The 23206-nt window shown below is 46.0% G+C and overlaps 1 protein-coding gene and 1 long non-coding RNA gene across 5 annotated transcripts in view; one reads left to right on the plus strand and one right to left on the minus strand.

The window, feature by feature from the left end:
* ADAMTS7 (ADAM metallopeptidase with thrombospondin type 1 motif 7) overlaps window positions 1-23206 on the plus strand; it is a 144013-nt gene that overhangs the window by 46042 nt on the left and 74765 nt on the right. For all 3 annotated transcript variants that reach the window (XM_034784955.1, XM_034784954.1, XM_034784956.1), the window contains 4 exons: window positions 7278-7447; window positions 7934-8067; window positions 13921-14041; window positions 15937-16181. In XM_034784955.1, coding sequence (XP_034640846.1) covers window positions 7278-7447; window positions 7934-8067; window positions 13921-14041; window positions 15937-16181 — 670 coding nt within the window. The remainder of the gene's footprint in view (window positions 1-7277; window positions 7448-7933; window positions 8068-13920; window positions 14042-15936; window positions 16182-23206) is intronic.
* Window positions 356-19212, minus strand: LOC117884521. 2 transcript variants are annotated; one of them, XR_004647580.1, is made up of 3 exons: window positions 19015-19212; window positions 11221-11358; window positions 356-2656 (listed from the first exon to the last, which is right to left on the minus strand). It is a non-coding gene; the product is annotated as an uncharacterized LOC117884521 (long non-coding RNA). The 2 variants fall into 2 exon arrangements; XR_004647579.1 differs by having other exon boundaries at window positions 18417-19212.

The following is a 23206-nucleotide window of genomic DNA, read 5'->3' on the forward strand; positions in this document are numbered from 1 at the left end:
CTTTTAAAAGGCAATGGCACCACCTGGGCAAAAGATAGGAAGGTTTTCTAAAATGAGATCCCAGAAAAAGTGCCAGGGCTGGTGGTAAAAAAGAGTGGGGATAAAGCAGGATAATCTGTAAAGTTGGGACTGCCTCCACGCTCCTGGCAGAGGAATATTTTCACAATGGTCTGTCCTTCCAAATGAGCTTTGAAATGACATTCCAGGTTTGCAGAACTAACAACACAGACCTCACAATGTAAGTGCAAGATTAACAGCACTCCCACCCTAAGTGTTTTAATGCACACCCCTGGTTTTCTTGAGGTCTTTTGAGTACACAATCAATCACAACCACAAGAGCAATTTTATGGTCTTTACTTATTTTTCAGGTGGCATTCAGCCTTTCATGGCTTAAGGCGTTTCAGAATCAGATAAAGAAAGGTCTCTAATGAGCCCAGAATAGGTTCCCTGGTTAACCACTTTCATAAGTACATCATTTTAGCATGTGCAATTGAACTTGTTTAAAAAAAACCCTTTATGTAATCTTGTTTCTAGGTCAAGAGCAAAGTTTATGTTTGACATGAGTTTTGCTGGAGGAGTGCAGTTGTTGTTTACAGAGTGTTTTAAACACAACCACAGGCATGTAGGAGTGCAAACACTGCAAAGCTGGCAAAGCTCACCCAAGGAAATTATTTGTTTTGGCTGCTGTAGGTAAATCTCTTTGGCCTTGCTTTTCAGATGGAGCGAACACGTATATGAATAGGATAGTTTTTCTTCTTTAGGTGTCTCCATAACCATAAACCATAAATTAATTTTATTTTCTTTAATTCAAGTTTCCCCTGAAGAAACTGTTCAGGGAAAATGTAACTTCCTTATGGTCATATGGAAATGCGCCATGGGAAATGTCATGACAAGCTCAAGTTGGCAAAGGGTTAAGAAGCAGGAAACAGCTACAAATAGTGCCCAGATGTGCTGGTAGCTTCCAGACAGAGAATAACTCTATTTACTGAAAAAGAGTTCTACTCGTTTAAAAAGGGTTAGGGCTAGTGTTAGGGAAGCGTTAATTTTTTTTTTTTTTTTCTTTTGGAACAATCTTCCCATTCTACCCTAGAAAACAAGGCAGAGCTTGGGCCTCCTACACGCACAGTGAAAAAAATCTTTCCATCATTTAGAAATTATTAGCATGGAGCATTGAGGACCTGATCTCAAACCCATTGAAATCAATGGAAATTGAAAGATTCCCATTTCTTCCATTGAGTTTTGAATCATATCTGGCGTCGAGTGGCCCTTCCACCTCCCAGCAGCCCTGGTGGTCTCAGGACAGCCCTGCAAACAGCCCCTTGCCTCAGTGTCCTTTCTTAGTTCCACAATAAACTCCAGAAGAGGCTTTTACAAGTCCAATAACAACCCTCCTTAGGAGTTAGTTTTTTAACAAAGTTCAAAATTAAACACACACAAAAATTCCCTCCAGCCTTAAGCTGGGCCCTGCCCCAAACTCCGCTGGTCTCAGGGATTTCTTTCTTGAGCAGGCTTCTCCCAGCTCCTCCTAGCCTGGCCTCAGGATCTTGCCTGCAGGAGTCTCTCATTCTCTACAGTTTCCTGAGCTTCTCCCTCTCTCTAGCAACTTCTTGCTGCCCTTTGATTCTAATTAAACCCCACATCTCATCCCTGGCAGGCAGGTTAATTGTACAGGCTGGCGAGCTGCAGGCCTCCAGTCCTGAAAGGGGCAGGCCACCCCACTACCATACCCTTAATGAACTGCCCTTCCACTATATAAATGGTGTGGAGATGGGGGAGGAGGGGCTTTCAACTGCAGACACATGTTCATGTCTGGGCTGTGATCCAGTCCTGCAGGCCTTGCTCACATGAGTTGCCTAACTAAAGCCATTGCCCATTTCTTTAATAGCCCTCCAAACTTCTTTGCATTAAAATATTTTTGAGCTCATCCTGGTTCTGCTGTAGTCCACTTTTGACTTGTCACCTTTCAGTGATGGGAAAGGAGTTCAGTCCCTATAGCTCCTCCAGTCTTTGGCCTCTCTACTCGGACTCCTTACAGAATTGCCAAGTAGTGCCAGTTGTTCTTTCAGAGTAGATCTGAGGCCGACTGGGAGCAGTGTGGGAAAGATGGTGGGGACAGTTGGCTGCAAATGCTGATAATTTCCCCCAAAAATCATCATCATCATCTTCTTCTTCAACACATCTCTGTTTGAGGTCAGTGACGTTTATAGCCTTCTTCCAAAACTCTTGATTGTACACCAGGCTGTCATGCAATTGGTCTCTCTAAGGTCCACTGATATCTGGTCCATGTATTGATTCTTTGGCCTACCTTTGGTCATTTTCCGTCCATGATGATTGCAAGGGCATTCCTATCAATAACACTCTCAGGTCTCCATTGGACACATCCATATCAACGTAACGTAGCCTCCCTCAACTGGTCTTCAATTGGGGCAACCCACATAAGGATCCTCACAACCTCATTTCATTTCCTGTCATGGAGTGTCCAACCATTTGATCATCTCAGCATCTTCATTTCCATGGTAGAGAGCGTACCAATTCCTTTTCTTGTGACTGGCCACGTCTGTTCCATACATCCCAAAAACACTGTGCCAAAAAATTCAAACCAGCTCTTCTCTTGCAACTTTTGGGAACTCTCTCTGCATCAGATGAAGTCCAGTTTCTATATGTAAATAGATTGTTATGAAATCACTTATGCTGCTGGTATCAGGCACTTCGGCATTTATTATATTGCAGCTAGAGTTTGGCAAATAGCAGTTTTTTCATTTTATTGGCAATCTTGAAAAGTAAAAAAAAATAGCTTTAGGTTGGACCAAAAACATTTTTTTTTTAGCAAACTGAAAAGTTTAAAAAAAAATTAAATTTCAGATCAAAAAGAATGTTTTGTTTTGATTTTGACCACTTAACATTTTTGAATATTTTAAATTTTAAATATTTTAAAAATAAAATTAAAGGAAATTTAGAAACACAAAGTTGTTTGAAGCCAAAAAAAAAAAAATCAAAACATTTCAGATTGTTTTTCAAATGAACAATTTGACAAAATGGACACAAATTTGGAAAACATTTTGGTGTCCCCCAACCTTTTTTTGCTTAAAATTATTTAAGATGAAGATTAAGATGATTAAGAGAAAGTTTCAGTTGAAAAATGGCACCCAGCTCTAATTAAAGTAGCACCTATAAACAAACGCCAGTTAGGGTCATAGTCCTTTTATGCTGGACACTGAACAGAAAATAAAAAACAGTTCCTGCTCCCCAAGAGTTTACAATCAGTTCAGGTGAAGGTTTCTTTTCCTTGTTTTATAAAAGGGGGGGAAGGGCCTGGAAAGTAGTTCTAGCGAGTGTGTGTGGATGTTATCTCTAAACTCTGTAGGATTTGATGGGATATTTTATTACACATCAGACCACTTCCCCAGTGATATCAGTTACATTGATAAAAATGACAAGTAACTCCACACCAGTATAAAACTAGTATAAGTGAGATCAGAACCAGACCCAATGAGCTGATGTGAATTCAAGTGAGGTTATGCAGCTCTATCTATGTTTCAATTAGTAAAATGTGGTATTGCTCCTTGCCACCTCTTCATGGTGCTGTATGTGTGTATGATCTTTGGACTTTTTCCTCTGTCCCTGAAGTGTAAATAAATAGTCATGGCAATTGTTCTACTAGTATTTGTTGGCCAAGCATCTGTAAAAAAAAATATACCAAGGGCAAACTGTAGAGGTATGGGCAACATAGGGGCTTCTGTAGTGATGTGAACAATGTGGAGACAAATGAGAACTCACTTACAACTGACTATTGGAGAGAAAACAAAGTATTCTAGCTGGCAAAAAGTCTCTCAGGTGCTATATTAGTGCAAACATTTAGCACATAATAATCACATGCAAAATCAAGTGTGATGGTCAAACTTTTTGTTTAGCACATTGGAGATTTTTACTCTTCTAAAGCAGTCACGAGAGGGACATTGTTTCAAAGGGGAACAATAGACGTATGGTTAACTAAACAATCACTGTAATTAATCGTAATTTTATAGATTTAATAACTGTGTGGTACCATGTGCTCCAGCCACCTGTCCCAGAACATTCGACACAAGGCAGGTAAGCTGTGGATGTTATTTTCCCAGCACTTGGAATACAAAGGGCTCAGTCTTGCACCCCCAGAAGGCAATGGCAGTTTTGCCATTGATTCCAGCTGGAACAGGAGCAGACCCAGGGTTGGAGGCCTGTCCTTGGGAAAGCAGAAGAGTAGCACTCTCCACCACAGACCCAAAATGGACCACATTCTGATCTCTGTTACACTGGTGCAAACCTGGAGTAACTCCAGTGAGGCTTTATTTCAAGGATAGAATGATTCCATGTTTATACTCACGTGACAAGAGGACAGGACCTGTGCCTTCTGTTTATGAATACAGAAATAGACTTAATGACAAAAGAGGATCTCTGTTGACATGTTTCCAATAGCTGGGCCATTTTTGTCAAATGTGTGGCCAATTCAGGAAGATTATGGTTCCAGTAATCCATGCTGTTAGGCAAAGCCATCTCATCAGGGCATACTTGCAGAGATGGTAAAACAGATGGCTTTATGGTCTGTGGAATGTAACCAGCCAGTTTTATCTTGAGAAATGGCAATCATTTGTCAATTTCTGAAAATGCTGAGGAGATGGCTGAGACTGTAGGTTCCTACGCAGATAATGATTCTTGACTGCAATTGCAGGAAAGAAGGGCTTCAAATATTGCCATTGACGCTTAACTTTAGTAACCATTTTTATATCATCATAAAGCGAGGCCTTAAAATTGGCCATATTGGTAACAGTAAAGTCACACTGTGGAGGTAGATCCACAATGTAAATTTGCTTTTTAAAAGTTTTACAAAAAATCTTATAAAGAAGTCATAGAAATTATTTAACTTGTGCTTTATTGTATTCTATTCTAATTTTTAAAAAGAAAATAGGGTTTCTCTCCCCCTCCCCCCCGTTTGGCTTTAAATATTCCCCTGCAGTGTAGTAGCCCAGACATTGCAACATTCTGCTAAGGCAGAAAAACTCAAAAGTGCAATTGTCTAGAAACACACCCAAAAGGAATTAGTCAGGTTTCATTGTCCTAGTGGAGTGAAATGCAAAATGTAAACAAGCACCACCCCTGATAAAAGTCAATTATACTTAAATTCTGTCACTTTCGCTAACTTAAATAGTTATTGAAAAGAGCTCAGATCCCACAAATTTTCCTTTGATGCCACAGCCCAGAGGTCTGCTGTGCTGTACAACGGTGTGTTACAGCTCAGGATGCTAGCTGTTTGCCCACGGCTGCCTGACTGGGATGTTCCTCTCTAAAGCATAGAGTCAGTGGAGAGGTTCAGCCGAACTGAAGGCCATCGCGACAGCCATGGGGCTCAGGACTCACACCTTTTGATGTAACACACACACTGGCAGGGCCTCAGATCTTCCTCTCACAACCAGGTCAGATTGGCTCTTTGGGAAAGTTGCTTCTGAATGCAGCCATTGTTTCAGGCCGGGGGGGAAAGGGGGGAAGAGAAGGCAGGAATCCTGCACTAAATTGCAGCTTCATTATTTTTTAATTGGTGTTCAGCTCATTTCTGTTTGAAAGACAGAATTCTATGGGCTTATTTGTTAACGAAATCTGTTGAAAGATGAGCAAAGGACTTTGTCCCAGGGATCAAAGCTCCCTTCCCCAAGATGGCAAACAATGTTGCCTCTTTTTTTTGGGGGGGGGGAGATGACGTAACCTGCCAACAAGAGAGCTAGGTCTTTCAATAAAGAAATTCAGTTTGACAACATTCACTTAGTAAAAGCCATCTTTGAGCTGCTGTGTTAATAAACCATCAGCAGGTCAAGTTCTAATCCCAATGGGTCCAGTAGACATGTCTGCCAATTACATCATCAGCAAAGTTATTAATCTAGAAACAAGTTGTATAGCAGGGATCCAGGACTTTTTAAATTTCACTATGGAAAACTGGCTTTATGATGGATTTAGGTTTAACCTGGAATGTTTGCTGCTTTTATGGAGTTTCTCAAAGATTTACTAGCAAAGAGCCTGATACAGCAATCACTGAAGTCAGTGGTAAAGCTCCCATCAACTTCAGTGAGGATCTGCCCCCAGAATAAAGAAATTTCCTAATAACTGACAATATATCAGCAGGGGAACGAATGAAGGGATATGATTATCAGATACAGAGACACCAACCGTTGGTCTGATGTGACACAAATAACTTCCTTTTGTGGCACTTTCCATTTGGGTATGTTAGCTGCAAAAAAGCGAGCTCCTTATTTGCGTTACAGTTGTAGGTCTGTCTAAGGAAGGAGAATCATACTTATTAAAACTAAAGACAGATCGGAACCAAAACCACAGATCCAAACGTACCAGAGCTTCACAGTTCAAATCCAGATCTGTCTCCCCTCTCTAGAATAGTTCTAATCAAACAGCTGACTTCAAACTTACACACACACCCTGAAATATGGGTATGTTCAGATCTGGGATGGAAGGCTGAAGCTCTGAGCCATCTCTGGTTAGCACAGGTAATGCTTTCCATTCCATGTGATTGTAGAGTTGATGTGGCTATGTTCTGCTCTCTGCTCTGCTGGGGTAAAGCCACTGAATACAGTGGAGTTATTCTGGATTTATATTGGTGCAAATAACAGCAGAATTTGGCTCCATATAAATAAAAATGAAGTCATAGGGCAGGGGTTGGCAACCTTCAGTACGCGGCCCAACAGGGTAATCCGCTGGCAGGCCGCGAGACATTTTGTTTACATTGACTGTCCGCAGGCACGCCCTCCTCTCCCCCCCCCCCCCCCCCCCCCCCCGCAGCTCCCAGTGGGCTGCGGTTTGCCATTCCTGGCCAATGGGAGCTACGGGAAGCGGTGACCAGCACGTCCCTACGGCCCGCCACTTCTTGCAGCTCCCATTGGCTGGGAACGGTGAACCGCGGCCACTGGGAGCTGTGGGGGGCCGTGCCTGTGGACAGTCAACGTAAACAAAATGTCTCGCGGTCCGCCAGCAGATTACCCTGATGGGCCGTGTGGCGAAGGTTGCCGACCCCTGACATACGGTGTCAAATTACGTGGACTTTAACTGAGCAAATCTCCATTGACTTTAGACAGGATTTTGCTTGACTAGGGAATCTGACCCAATGTGGTAAATTAAAAGATTAGCAACCAATAGGGATCACACTGAGAAATGTGTTCCTTATATTCTATGATAAGTTAGTGAATTTCATCCTAATGTGTTGCACCTGCTTGTGTTTTCTGTTCTCCTGCTTTTGATAACAGACCGAAGTACGGGGGTAAATACTGCCTGGGGGAGCGGAAGCGATTCCGGGTTTGTAACATGAAGCCGTGCCCCACAGACAAACCGTCCTTCCGTCATATCCAGTGCAGCCAGTTTGATGCCATGCTATATAAAGGGAAGCTCTATAAGTGGATGCCGGTACCGACCAACAGTAAGTCCAACCTCCTGAGCCTCTATCTGCAAAGCTAGACAATTATTTTAAATTGATTTTACTAATGATCTGTATTGATGGTTAGAATCCATGCACAAGGCCAAGAAGTTTTACCTTTCAGTGCTGTCATAATTAAGACATATTATTATTAATTTATTATTTGCATTTCTGTAGCATCTAGGAGCTCAAGTCATGGACTAGGACCCCATTGTACTAGGGACAAACAGAGAACGAAAAAAGGCAGTCTTTGCCCCAAAGAGCTGACGTTCTAAGCTGGCAGCACTTCAAGTGAAGGGGTCATAGGTGCATTTGCAGGTTTAGTTTATGGGTCAAAAGATGATTATTTAGAGCACAGGAAAGTCCTGACAGTGCAAGTCTTGGTTCTGTAGCAGGGATGGCTCTAGTGGGAGAAGACAGGACATGGGTGGAAGTGTGTAGATACTCTTGGCCTTGCAGGTTTATTTACAGTCTGTTTGGAACCCTCAGTCAATCCGTGTGAGTTGCACTGCCGCCCAGAAGATGAATACTTTTCGGAAAAGCTCCGGGATGCTGTCATTGATGGGACTCCATGTTACGAAGGGAACGCAAGCCGGGATATCTGTATCAATGGGATCTGTAAGGTATGCTTTGGGTGTTGTCTCTCTTTGTGAAACGTGTCTTTGAGAACCTGTGGAGAGGTGCAGAGCTATTTTGCTGACTCACCCTAGAAGCCAGGCCAGATGAGTCCCTTTAGTTTCAACTCCAACTGGCTCTCTCAGGAAGAGAGACTTAGAGGGAGAGACAGGAATCTAGCTGAGAAAAGCCCAGTTATGTTGGTAAGCCCAAGGTTGGTCTTAGAGATTTGTTGAATAAAGGCAAACCCAGAACTGGTGTTACTGTTTGCCCTATTGTGTGTGTTGTGCGCGTGAAGGAATGGTGTAAGGGCTTTGCCTGCTCGCACCAAAACAAATGTTTTATTGACAAACATGTTATTATTTTCATGCATGGGAATGATGGTGTCTTTTCCTGACTCATGTGGATGGGGTTGCATGAAGATAAGACATGGCCATATTTGGACCTATGTTGTGGATGGGATTTGGCCTTCAGGAATGGAAGTTAAACAAAAGAACACGTCTGAACAAAAGAACATGTTTATCTTAATATAGAACCCAGACCCTGTGGGTTTCTGATTTTTAAAATTTTTATTTTCTTTCTTTGAAACTCTATAAAAACTAACGCTGGCGTCAGGCCGAACTCTGTTGACTGACACCTGGGAAGGATATTTCCCAAACTCACGATACCTAGAACAAAGTGCTGCCAAAGCCAACTGGGAGGCAGATAAGGAGGCATGACAGCCAGCCTCAGGAAGCAATTCCTTTGGCAGAAACACCCTTCGGCAATACCATCTGCAAGGTGTCACTGATGAAGAGCAGACTGGATAAGTTTTGCAGGCTGTCTTGCTACTAAAACCCACCTCAGGACTGTCGAATCATGCCTGCCTTGGAATCCTGTAGGAGTCTTCATTAGATTTCTGCGAAGACTTTTCCAGGGGACAGAGGGATGCAGTCTTGCAAAATCTTACTCACACTCATAGCTCTTACTCAGGTGAGTAATCCCAAGATTTGGGAGATAACAAATATGCCTCATGTTTTATTAGAAAACGTTTTCACAAAGAAAACCCTCTATTTTATATTTCATAGCTAAGCTCCATTTTTACATATTAAAATAGGGCCTTATCCAGTGCCCAGTGACGTTAACGGAGAGCGCCCCAAAGTCTTCAGTGCTCATTGGATCAGACACGTAGAAGGCAACTGGAGGCATCTCGGTTTTGCAGTCCATGGACCAAATGTATTGCTATTTTGGACTTGCATTGACAGGGCTGCCCACTCTCTGAAGAGTAATGATGGTTTCCAGGAATTACATGTGAGCCACTTCCCTCCTCTTGCAGTTGACCTCACTAATACTGCCAGGGCAAGCAGGGGAAGAGTGACCCGGACAGCGCATGATTGGGATTCAGCTGTTCAGTCAGAGTTCCATGCGTGGCAGGTGCACGGTACCTGCAGCAGCGCTTAGGTAAAAATGTACTTTGAAGGACTGCCATGAAGATGGGAATGTGTACAATGAAATTCCCCCCTCTGCAGATGACCAGCACAAGTCCTCGCCTCCACTTAAATCACCCTCTGCTCTGCACAGAGGTGATTTGCACCCTAATTCCTTGGCCAGAGGTTCTGTTTATTTGTGGATCCATTGTCCAGCCCCTCTCACAGTTGCAGCACATGGTTTCATTCGCAGCCAGCTGTATCAGCCTGCAGACCACACAGGAGCAGATTTTCCATTCCATCGAGTACAATGAACCATGCAGGGATTACAACCATTTCTCTTTTGCTCCGTGGCGTGGAGTTTCACCTCCTGGGTTAGCTGTGTGGAATAGTGGCATGCATACAGAAACAGTAGCTGGGCTAGTGCAGTGCTCAGGCTTCTGTGTCAGCAGCGTGCTCCGTCAGTGACTTGCCAAGAGCTCTCTCGTTCCCAGACGGCTTTCGCCGCCAGATATTCCCCAACATAATTAATGAAAACAAACCCAGCTGACTACAAGGACAACACAGGCCAAATTCACCAACAGCCTCCTTGTGCTTGGAGGGAGTTATGCCCTATCAGGACACTCCTTCTGTGCACCTGCCCTGTTGAGCCTGCTCATTCAGTGTTCCAGGTGGGTCATTTACTCCGCTCTGGCTATAGGGGAAGTGGGAGTGGATCTGCAGACAGAAACACAGCGTCTGGCACTGACCTGGTCCTAGGAGCCTGGGAAAAGCCTTGGGCTGGAGTTGATAGTGTTTATTTGGTATTAGCCTGTTAATACAAACAAGCCTGAAGGAGGAGGGTGATTTTTGGCTCTATACATCATGTGTTGACTGCGACTGGGAGGAGGCTGGGAAGCCACCCATGTGTGCCAGCAGTGAGCTCGACCTAGAGTTCGTACGGAGGGGTGAATGGATAAAAAAGAAACAGCCACTGGACAAAGGGAAAAGATAAGTCCTTATCTTCCCGCTCATGTGGGTTGCTATGTACTCACCAACATTACTCAGAGCAGAAAGGCAGCTAAACCCCGAGCAGCAGCATGTGTTTGAACATACTCAAGTTTTGGCTGCTGCCAATCGGAGAGAGAAATTACCGGACTCAAAAGAGGAAACACAGCACTGCCTGTTCCCCTTTGTTGTGTGTGGGAAGAAGATGGTTGCAGAGCGACACCAGCACGACAAGACTTTCCCAGATCTGTGTGGGCTGCTGGGCCTTTGCACTCCATATGGCACAGAGAGGAGATGGGGAAATAATCAATAAGCAATTATCTTTGCAGCTGCTTATGTCAAAACCATTCACGGAAAATCTCACCCTTCCTTAGAAACAGCCATTCAGATTTTGTTGCCAGCAGAGCCAGAGTCCAAAACCGGGTGGCAGTTGCTCTGCTGAGCAGTACTCACAGAGCTGGGTCCACTTTTAGTCTAGGCGCAAAGGGTCGCAATCTTCATGGGGCACGTACAAGTGAAAAATGCGATTTAGCAGCCCTGTGCGAATGACAAGTTAGTCAGCCAGAGCCGGCTGCACACACAAAAGCTGGTGCTGTCTTAGTCTCCGACACCAAAATTAAAACTAACTCCTTGGCTCAGAACAGGCTCTTACGGTAGGAAAAAGTAACAATGTTCTTTCCCCATCACACAAATACAACTGTTTTCCTGGACACTACTGCACCCAAACGGGACAACTCACCTATTCACACAGTGTGAAGGGACACTTACCTCTTGAGTGCCTTCAAGTGGCTGGGTGTGGTACTGCAGACTTTTTCTCACCCCTGGCACCCGGTACAGGCTGCCAGCCAACCTTAGCGGGTCTTCAGTGGCATGGCCCTCTGGCCATATCACAAAGTCCAGATGAACCTGGGGGTATTAAAGAGTCCAGTAACTAAAGTCTCTTTGCCCCTGCTGTGGCCTTCATCCCTGGCCCTGGGCCCTTTTATAGAATATCAGGGTTGGAAGGGACCTCAGGAGGTCATCTAGCCCAACCCCCTGCTCAAAGCAGGACCAATCCCCAGACAGATTTTTGCCCCAGATCCCTACATGGCCCCCTCAAGGATTGAACTCACAACCCTGGGTTTAGCAGGCTAATGCTCAAACCACTGAGCTATCCCTCCCCCCATTTTAGATTTGGCCTTTTTGTTCAGGCTCCTAAATGAGGCCTGTCCCCTTCTTGGGCTTCACGACACTTTACCTGTGGCTGATAGGGGCTGGCCCGCCCTCTACTCCGGGTTTCAATCCAGGGACCCTATACACACCAGCCATGTACTGTTTATTCAGTCTGTCGCTGCTGTTTCCCTGGGCCTCTTGCTACTGGGCCCTTTTATCTCCAGCCCTAACTGCGGGCCGGTGTCCCCAGGTCCTTCTCCCTCTGCAGTCGCAGTGTAAGTTCAGCCAGCCATGAGTGCTGTCTATTTGTCGGCCTCCTTCACTCCTCTGCTCCCCGCTGGGAACTGACCTGCTAAGGTCCCTCAGGAGCTTTTATTTCAGCCTCTTGAGCTCTGATTGGTCATCGCTAGCCCTTCTAGCCTTTGGAGGACCAGGTCTCTCTACCTTCCGAGATGGCCGCTCCAGTGAGGCCTCTCTAAGCAAGCCTAGAGGATGCAGCTTTGTGGCTTTTTTCCCTCCCACCGTGTGGCTTCTTGGGACAGGGTGTAGCAGAGCAGCGGGGCCTCCAGCAGGGGACCACGAAGGCCTAGTACACCCTGTCACACACAGATACTAAAAGGACCCTTTGGCATTCACTCTGGGGCTTTTACTGAGCTAAAATCAAATGGATATCTCTGGTACTGAAGGGCAAGAGACTGGGCACTGCCACCTGCATATGAGTGCGCACCGTACGTTAGCAGAATATAAAAAATCTCCCTGGCACTGCAGAGAAACTGCACTGGCAGATCTACCAATCAGGAGGCTGCCATCTCCCAACTAAAGCACGGGATTTAGCACTAACAAAGTCCAACAATTCTCTTCTCCTACCTCACGGACTCCCTACTCTTAGGTTCGTGTAACAGAAGACTCTGAAAGAAACGAGCAGAAAGGTAAACGGTTGGGCTTTTACGAATAGTATTGCATCCAACTTTACATCAAAATCTGTGTAAAATTGAAAGGGTGCAAACAAATGCTAGATGCTCACAGACAGGCCCAGGAGAAAATGGAAACAGGTATATGGACTGCATTCTTGCCAAGGTATTTGAGTGCCTAACTTCAAAAAGACACCCAGGTGCTATATATGCGGCAATTTGATAACTTACCAACACAAGCTGGCTTTGGTGGACCTTTAGTGAACTGCCAGACCTGACTCCTTCATCCCTTCTGAGCAGGACAGGTGGCAGGAAAAGCGGTCATGAGTAAGAAATCTGACGCTGTGTGCCTCAGCATAAGGGACATCCGGCTGGCTTCAACCCTGTGTAAGTGTTTGCAACTTCACTGAAGCTAAGTGAGTTGCATCTATTTGTGCCCTGATCCCTAGATTAAGATGAACCAAACTTCAGAGCCATTAGCTGAGACCACACCGTTTGTAAGAAGAGAGATGGAACAAGTGCTTGGATACTACGGCTACACCCTGTGATGGTGAAATGAAACAAACTAGAAGACTATAATAGAAATGTAATAACAATACATGATTCTTCAGCGATGGCCACGGACAAAACAGTTCAGGGCACAATCACCAAATTCATGTCACCTAAACATCCCCCCACCCCATGCTCCTGGGACAGGCAGGGGCCTGACCTAGACTCCCGGATCAGCAAGGCTGCTCTCACTTACACTGGCAAAAGCAGTCCCCCTCTGGGCTATTGTGTTGGCTGGGTCGTGGCAGAACACAGCATACTCCAGTCCCGGACATTATTATTATCATTTGGAATTAATAGTATTGTAGAATCCAAGGAGCCCCAGCCACGGACCAGGACACCATGGTGCTAGGCGCTGTACGTGGCCTTTCCCTGCTCCTAGCCAGAGCCCCAGCCTACCCCATGCACCAGGGAAGCAGGAGGAACTGGCTGTATGTAAGTTCAAGATTTCCCCCATGCCAGAATCTGGCCCTTAATCTCCCTGGGTAACCCATGTGTCTGTCTTCCTTATTTCGCATCCTACCAATGACAAATGGTACACTGCCAGGCAGGCCGCTCAGTGAGCCTGGTCCTGGTCACATTCATTATTTCCTGTGAGGACTGGTGATCCCATCTTGACACTCTGTGACTCGGGCACAGCTTGCTGGCACTGAGAGACACCTGTGGGCTGTGTGATGGAGAAACAGACCCATTGACATTATTAGAGCAGGCTCCCATGCACTTTCTGCCTCTCTGGAAGTGTAAAATGCAGCTGTTGGAGCCAACAGAAATTGCACTTCTCTCGCCATTTAAAACCAGAGCCTTGTGAAGAGATTTTCACTACTGAGTGTGAGCTACGGGAGTTCTTGTGTTTCAGAACGTGGGCTGTGACTATGAAATTGACTCCAACGCTGTCGAGGATCGGTGCGGGGTGTGCCATGGGGATGGATCCACCTGCCAGACTGTGAAAAAGATGTTCGAGGAGAGCGAGGGGCTGGGTAAGGCTGTCTGTCACAACCGTCTGCCAGCCTGTCCCTGAACTTTTGCTGGTTCCTGTTCTGACAGGGAACATTTGTGAGCAGCATGAATTGGTGAGAATGCACAGCACCTGCCGTGTTCCATGACGGCTCATTTAGGAAGGGAAGCAGGTCATAAAAGGTTAAACAAATACTGATAAGATATACCAATAAAAGGTGCTCAGAGGTTTTGCAGGTAGAAGGGACAAATCCACCACACAGATCCTTTTCTCCAGGAACCCTACAAGCTAAGGCCGGAGACTGCTGGACTGGCAGGCAGGGATGTGCTGTGGAATGCACGCGTGAGCAGCACGTACTCCTGGCCAGTTCATGCCGGTGGTGGCAGCATTTGTAGTAACTTTCTGGGGGATAGATAAGCCTCTACTCGGCAGATCACCATGTTGCTCAGGGGACACAGTGCATGGGCCAGTGTGGTGGATAGTCCTGGTTTTTCAGGGTCCTTGCGGTACCCTTTAAGGTACTCTGCTTGACTCGGGACAACATGGTTACCTATAGCGAGTCACTTAGCATCTTTGTGCGTCAGTTTTCCCTGTCTGTGAAACAGGGAAAACTCCAATCTCACAAGGAGATTGTAGTTCATCACCGTTTATAAAGGGCTTTGAGATCCTTTGGCAGAAGGTGCTGTAAAAGTACAATGTACCGTTATTATTATTTATCATTATGTCTTTGAGCACAAAATTCCCTCACAACTTTTTTTTAAAATAGGAAAGCTCTGTTTCCGTTCCCATGCTTTATATGTTAAAATGCCAAGATGGTTTTTATATAGATAGATAGAGACAGCACTTCTTTTAATTAAAGAAACATGACTAGAACTTTGTAAAGTATGACTAAGCTCCCTTAGTAACTAAACATGGCCCTAAAAACTGAGCAAGTGGACAGAATGAGGTTAGGTCAAAGATCTCGCCTATTTGAATAAGAGAGAGACAAAAAAAGATTCTGACTTGTTGTTTTAAATGATTTTCTTAATACAAACACCCTTAATCTGTAGATCCAGATTTTCCCTGTATCAGCAGTGTGGGGGGAGGCGCAGGACTGGTTTGCAAACAGGAACTCTTCAGTAACATGACTGGTAGGAAATTCCACAGGGGAAAGTAGGATCAGCAATAAAGAGAAGGTAAATTATTGCCAGTGTAATTGTTCTGAAAGGCTTTGGCTAGGACACGTAGGAAGCGAAGGGAGTGATTCCATCAATATCCTTCATTTCATTCTGATTGATATTTGTGGCCCATTACAGACAGTTGACAAGAAGGTGTGAGTAACTGTAGGGAGAAATTAGTAAGGGGGAAATTAAATTTAGGTTTTGTAATGACCCAACCACTCCCAGTCTTTATTCAGGGTCATTACAAAACCTAAACTTAATTTCCCCCATACTAATTTCTCCCTACTGTTACTCACACCTTCTTGTCAACTGTCTGTAATGAGCCACTCTCTTACCACTTCAAAAGTTATTTTTCCTCCCTTGGTATCCTGCTGTTCATTGATTTATCTCATTAGACTGACCTCACACTTGGTAAAGCAACCTCCATCCTTTCATGTATTTATACCTGCGCCTGTATTTTTCACTTCATACATCCGATGAAGTGGGTTTTAGCCCCCGAAAGCTTATGCCCAAATAAATTTGTTAGTCTCTAAGGTGCCTCGGTTTTTTTGCTGATACAGACTAACATGGCTACCCCTGAAACCTGGAAAGAAAGAGCTATTTTATCTGAGCCCCCAGGAAATCAGCAGCTAAAAGACAAAATGTTCTGTTTAATCAGCTTGGAGGCTCTCATTGCTCTAGCGATTTGACTGGAAGTGATTGATTTATCTGGCATGGTGTTCGACTGCCTGAGACTGACAGTCAATGAAATTCCCAGGTTACGTTGACATTGGGATGATCCCAGCTGGAGCCCGGGAGATTAGAATTGAGGAAGTGGCAGAAGCAGGAAATTTCCTGGCCTTGAGGAGTGAAGATCCAGAGAAATACTTTCTGAATGGCGGGTGGACCATCCAATGGAACGGAGATTACAAAGTGGCTGGGACAACCTTCACCTACGAGAGGACTGGAAACTGGGAGAACCTCACATCCCCTGGGCCCACAGGGGAGCCCGTCTGGATCCAGGTACTTGGATGATGTTTTATTTTGCTATGTAGCCACACATGACAAGTGCGAAGATCTGTGTGGGGCAGATCAACATGCAGCAAAGCTCTTTACAAATATAAACTTAGAAAAATGCCAGCAGCAGCTAGGAAGGGCACTTAGTCCTCGTTCGCTGATAACATAGTTCTGATTATTATTAGTAGTATTATGATATTACCTAGAGACCACAACCAAAATCTAGGCCCCATTGGGCTAGGGACTGTACATACACCTAAGTCCCGGCTCCAGAGAGCTTACAATCTAAATAGACACGATGGACAAAGGAATTATCTTCCTTTTACAGGGGGGGAAACAGATACACAGAGAATTAAGTGACTTGCTCAAGGTCACACAGGAATTCTGTGGCAGAGCTGGGATTTGAACCCAGAGCTGCCAAGGCCTTATCCATAAGACCATCCTTCCCCTTGATTAGGGAAGCATCAAGTTTTAAAGCAGAGCAAATGCCTTATCATGCCAAACTGGGTGTAATTTCTCTCCCAGTATGATTTCAAATCAGCAAAGCACAGCTGAGCCTATCAAAATATTTTCAATTCATGGTAATTGCAGCCAGTGGAATAATTTTGATTTTTCTTGCTGAGTCCAATTTAAACAGTTGCTCTGATTAGACAGCACACTTACAGCTATGCATAACAGAACCTGGCAAACCTACCGCCAGACCCTCCCGAAATGAAGTGTGCATTTGGTGGAGCTCAGAGCAACCGACTGTTAAAAGTCTCATGCAAGGAAAACGTTGGCCTGGTTATCACACCATCTCGCTGCTGCTTGAGCTGAGGAATGGGAGCACTTGCATTCGCGGTCTGCAGAGGCAAACCTCAAGCGCTGTAATCTCTTTAGGGGAACTCGGTTGTACTGTGCTGGCATCAGACACACCTTAGACTCTGGAAACCCCTTGTGCTCTTCCCTTTCCCATCAGAGCTCACAGCTGCCAGTGGGATTTCTCTGTAGACGAGCACAGTATACCTAGCTCTCTCCTCTCATGGGGCAGTCAGAATTTCAGCGCAAACTGGTGCTTTGACGGCAACTAGTAATCGTGCATGTTTCTTTGGGAACAACTGTAATTAGCAGCCAGAAGGATTCGCTTGATCTGACGCGCATATTTCCAAATTAGTGGGTGGATCCAGCCCATGTTCTTTCCAGCTGAAACTAATCCAAAGAGCAGCATTCCTCAAAACATTTCCACAGGAGAGAGAATACTAAAAGAAATGTCTATTTCCTGAATCCTTTTTCTTATCTCATGGGGAAAGGGGAAAGAGATCACAACATTTTTAACAGGGTTAACAGAGCCCTCAAGATGCTTTGACATGAGACCCCTTGGCCTCGATGCCCCTTCCTGAATGCAGCAGCAGGGTTGGGTTGGGTTGCAATGCAATGCCATGACAAAGCCATTATCCCATTACAATGCAGTATTGTGACCTGGTGGCATCTCGCCAGCCCCTCAACCATCCTGTAGCCAAGAGTCTTGGCATGAGTGTCAGCCCCTGGCCTGCACTAGGGCACTAACTTTGGCAGAGAGTGGGGGCTGATGGATACGTATACAAATATAATATTTGGGTTGCAGTGTTAAAGGCTCTGCAAGTCAGCCTACTTGGTGGGTGTAATTTCGGCTCCGGACGCTCATGGGATTGAGGGCAGAACCGCAAACACTGAGAATCTCTTATTCAGGGCAAAATCCAGCCCCTCTGTTCCCCCCAGCCCCCAAGAGTCATGTTTCTAGCCTATAAAGAGACCTTTCTCAGGAACACAGCTCTGTAATAGCAGCAAGAAACTTTCCAAGGCAAATAGAGACAAAGATTTTGCCCCACTCTTCTTTTAAGTTATTGTTCCCGAGTAGATAAGCCAAAGTTCAGGGCCTTGCAGGGTTGCTTTCATTAGAATAATAAATCGATGATGTGCATCAGGTATATTCTGGATGCAATCTTGTTTATTCACCAAAAATGTACCCAAAGTCCTGTCTCCCTGAACACAGCAGAAACAAGCAGCAGCAAGCAGTTTCCATGCTCAGAAATCCCCAAGTCTGACATGCCAGCAAGCTCTGTGCCCAAGAAGCCCTGTCCCTCTGCTTCCTCTCCAGGTCACGCTCAGAATTCCTTCCCCCGTCTTTCTGCCTCCAGCATACACAGCCTGGAACCAATATCCCAGCCCCAGCGCCTGTCCCCAGGGAAACCCCTCAGCCCACATGGTTTCACTATGACCTACTATGCAGCCTAGTACCAGGTGCTAGCCCCACAGTCCCCAGCTGGTTTTACTACAGGGCTTGATTGTCCTTCCATTGAGCCTGAAAGAGAGTGCCTGCTCCATTGGCTTTAACGAGGTCTGTGGTGGCTTTGGATCCCAGACCCCTTGCCGGCAGCCATCAGCACCTTCCAACGTAACATTACACAGGGATCAGCTGCAGCTTGAATTAAGACTCTAAATTTCCATTTGGGGATTCCAAAAAAGTCTCGTCCTGGACATTGGAGATCCCAGTTCATTTCCCTCCTCGGCCACAGACTTCCTGCGAGATATCAGGCAGGTCACTCAGCTTCTGTGTGCCTCAGTTCCCTGTCTGCACAATGGGGCTAACTGCGCTTCTCCCCTCCCAGGGCTATTGTGAGGGTAAATGCATTAAAACGTGTGATCTCAAAGCACTATAGAAAAGATTATTATTCGCCATCCATTCAGATTTTGCTCCTATGGTTCAGCAGGTCACCGGACCACCCCGCGAAGGAATTGGAGTTCTGTCTATGTAATTCAGCAGGCTGAGGGTCCTCTTCACTTCTGCCCATTCTCTTTATCTATTAATCTAATTACTTACTTTTAGCAAGGGGAACAAAGTTTGTCTCCTGCCCAAACTTCCGCTCGGTGTGAATCTGCCTCCTACTAACTAGCAGGTAGGTTTGTGTCCTTCAGGTAGCCAGACTCACTTCACTAATGAAGTTTTGATCATTTTTCCTTTTAAAACACGAGCTCTTCTAGGAGTAGCCAGCCGTCCCCTCTCCCTCATGTTTAAATACCTTTCCAAACAGCACTACCTTGCAGTAAAGGCCGGACCGTGTCACTATTTACATTAACTAACTCAATTGTCAGAGGTTTCTGATTACGCAGGCTCAAAATTATCATTCCAGCTGGATCTCTGCCAACTTAACTTCCAGCCCAGGAGTGAGTCTTTAAGATTTAAAAATAGAAGGGGCTGACGTCTCCTCTCATTTTACACCACTTTACACCCGCGTCACTGTTTGACTTCAATGGAGCTATGATGGTTATAGACTAGTGTTAGCGGAGAAGGCCCATAAAATGCTGCCCAGAGACAGCTCCCTGAGGGAAAGAAGCCCATACACAGAGGGACTGTGCAGTGGTCTCCTGGGGACAGGCTGTGGGGACAGGCTTATGTGGCAAACTCCAACGCAAACCAGTCAGACCCTAGGACATTCAGAATGAAGCCTGAGCTTCTCCCTTGCCCACATCCTGTCCAGTCATCGGCCAATCTCACCATGGCAGGAGCTAAGGACAGCGCTCCACCACGGTCATGAATTTTTGTTGGCTTTTGTCAACTCTTGAGTTGGGAGGTGGGGGCGGAGGGAGAACATCAGAAATCATTGAATCATAGAAACGTAGGCGTGGAAGGGACGTCGTGAGGCCATCTAGTCTATCCCTTCGCTCTGAGGCAGGACCAAGTCTGCTGAGAGCATCCCAGACAGGTGTTTGTCTAACCTGTTAAAAACCTCCCCACAACCTCCCTGTTCCAGAGCTTATCTAGCCCTAGAGTTAAAAAGGGTTTTCTACTCTCTGACCTAAATTTCCCTGGCTGCAGATTAAGCCCATTACTTCTTGTCCTGCCTTCAGTGACCATGGAGAACAATTGATCCCCGTCCTCTTTAGAACAGCCCTTAACACATTTGAAGACTGTTCTCAGGTCCCCGCTCAGTCTCCTCAAACATGCCCAGCCCTTTTAGCCTTTCCTCACAGCTCAGCTTTTCTAAACCTTTTCGCGTTTTTGTTGCTCTCTTCTGGATTCTCTCCAGTTTATCCACATATTTCTTCAAGTGCAGCACCTGGAACTGGGCACAGCACTCCAGCTGAGGCGTCACCAGTGTTGAGGAGACCAAGACAATTATTTCCCAGGTCTCACATACGACAATGCTGTTAATACCCCCCAGAATGACATTAGCCCTTTTTGCAGCTGCACCACATTGTTGGCTCATATTCGATTTGTGACCCACTGTAACTCCCCCCAGACCCTTGTGAGCAGTACGGCTCGCCTACCATCATTCCCCATTTTGTACTTGTGTGTTTGGTATCGCCGCACGTAACAGAAAATGAAGCCCCAGTTCTGGGGATCAGCTAGGGGGACCTCAGCCTAGGAAGGAGAGGTTATTATTATTTGTGCATGTTCCTAAAAAGTCAGTGTCCATTTTAAGAAATCCACTACACAAACATGTCTGCTGGGCAGCAGGGATGGGGGAGGGGTGGGTATCCTTTGCCCTGGTTATTGCAAATGTTAATTTCAACAGGCTCTTTTCTTTGCTTAGACTAGAGCAAACAACCCAGGGAGCAGAGGGAGCAGTTAATGAATTTCAGAGTTTATTTATGCCAATGGTGAGCTGTTTACTTTAACATTCCCCTCCTTCACCTCTCCTCCCCCACCCCCATTGACAAGGAAAGTCTTTTTTTCTTTTCCCAAATGATGAGAATGCGTATTAGGTTTACTCCAGCTGGTGGGTTACTCAGGAGTTCTAACCCAAAAGTTCCCCACGTACCCTGGGCTCTCCTGTGACTGGACCGGGCAGCCTGAACTCACTTCTGTTGTCAGTTCCCCAGGAAGCCTTTTCACAAATACGTCCAAGGAACTCTGAGGGCAGGTCTTCACTACGGGGCGGGGGTCGATTTAAGATACGCAAATTCAGCTACGCGAATAGCGTAGCTGAATTCAACGTATCGGAGCCGACTTACCCCGCTGTGAGGACGGCGTCAAAATCGACCTCCGCTGCTCCCCGTCGACGGTGCTTACTCCCATCTCCGCTGGTGGAGTAAGAGCGTCGATTTGGGGATCGATTGTCGCGTCCCGACGAGACGCGATAATTCGATCCCCGAGAGGTCGATTTCTACCCGCCGATTCAGGCGGGTAGTGTGGACCTAGCCTGAATAAGAGCAAGACTTGAATCCCAATAAATCTCTGCTCAATGGCAGTTACAGAAGGTCTGGCGCTTATTTGAAAATTGTCCTGTTCTGCAAACAAATCCTGCCATTTTACTGGTCACCCCACTCAATGTAAAAGCCTTGCTGGCAGTATTCTTTTTCAGAGCTGCTTTATATTTTAATTGGCTGAGCCTGGTTGTGGGGGGCTCTCAATCTATATGAAGAGAGAGTCTGAAAAGTAACAAGGAAATCAAATCATTTAAAAGCACTGATTTCTGTGTGGATTTCACAGAAGCCAATTCAGATCCCGATTTTCAGCGATGGATCTGGCTGTACAGATGCACATATTCACTGCTGCAGACGCAGCCCTGGTTGGTTTAACACAAAGTCTCCCAGTTGATGAAACCTCTCGAAGCTTTTGAATGGGAGTTACCGGAGAACAGTTCTCTTTAGGACTATGAGCCCAGCCTGACCCTTTTATTGAAGTCAAGGGGCACTTTGCCACTGACTTTCGTGTCAGTAGAACCAGCCTCTACCCCCTTGTGGTTCATAGATTGTTCATTTCTAACGACTGCAGTTCCACATCTGAACAATCAGTTGCCCAGAGGTTCACACAAAATGCAGCATACGATGATGCCTCTTTGAAATACAGCCAGAGCGAATCCCACGTGGGCATTTGGGTTTATGTGTTGATTTAACTGCGTTCTTCCGTTTTACTGCCCCTTAATACATGGAAAGACAGATTGCATCTGCTTTGTGAGCTGTGTTAATTCAAGGGGGGAAAGCAAAGGAAAAAGGAAATAAGAGATTCCCTCGGCGCGAGGCAAGTTGGTCTCAAATACCTGAAGGGGAGGAAGGGCTCCCTAGGAGTTCTCGGCTTTGTAATTTTGCAGATAGACGCTTAGACCACAGATTTCCCTACTTAATTCTTTCCCCTTGAGTTTGCATTCCCGTCCTTTGCAGGCTGCCTGGGTAAAAGGTAATGACAGCAACAGCTGGCATGAGAAGCCTGCCTGTATCCTTTCCCTGGGATGCAGAGTTTTGCTGTATGTGTCAAATGGAACCCCAGCCCCCAGCATCCACAGCCTTATGACATTCCCTTCCACAGGTGGGGTGGGAGGGAGATGGGAGATCCTGGGGCCTAATCCTCTGCTTCCTTGAACCCTGGGTTGTCATTTACGCCTGTGGAAGGTGAGGGCTTGACCCTCTGCCTGCTGAAGTCAGTGGTGCAGGATCATGCACTCAGTGCCGCGGGGGTGTTTGAAGTTACCCCTGGTGTAAATAAATGGGGAATTCTGATCGGATACTGTTTCATGCCCACTTTGTACAGGTGCACATGGCAGCAGAAGGTGCAAAGCAGTGGACTGTCAGGCCCCATATTCTTATTGACCCTGTATTATTTGAGTGTTATGTCAGGGATCGTCTATTTACAACGAATATATTTCCCATCATGCCACCACCAGTTTTTGACAGTCCTCATCCAGGAGGTAAATACTAGTTTCTGTCTCTACCTGTAAACAAACACCTGTAGGCAAAGTATCTCAGCCCAATCTGGGACACCCTTCCTCATGCTCTTGCAAACCCAAGCCTTTCCTTGCAGAAGTTAATTGTAGAGCAAGTCATGCGTTCCCAAGCCTAGCTGGCCAAAGGGTCTATGCCAGGGGTCAGCAACGTTCAGCACGCGGCTCGCCAGGGTAAGCACCCTGGTGGGCCGGGCCAGTTTTATTTACCTGCTGACGCGGCAGGTTCGGCCGATCGCGCACCCCACTGGCCGCGGTTCACCGTCCCGGGCCGATGGGGGTGGCGGGAAGCGGTGGCCAGCACATCGCTCACCCGCGCCGCTTCTCGCCGCCCCCATTGGCCCAGGACGG

The sequence above is a fragment of the Trachemys scripta genome, chromosome 10, assembly GCF_013100865.1.
Source record: "Trachemys scripta elegans isolate TJP31775 chromosome 10, CAS_Tse_1.0, whole genome shotgun sequence".
In the NCBI taxonomy this organism is placed as follows: Eukaryota; Metazoa; Chordata; order Testudines; family Emydidae; genus Trachemys; species Trachemys scripta.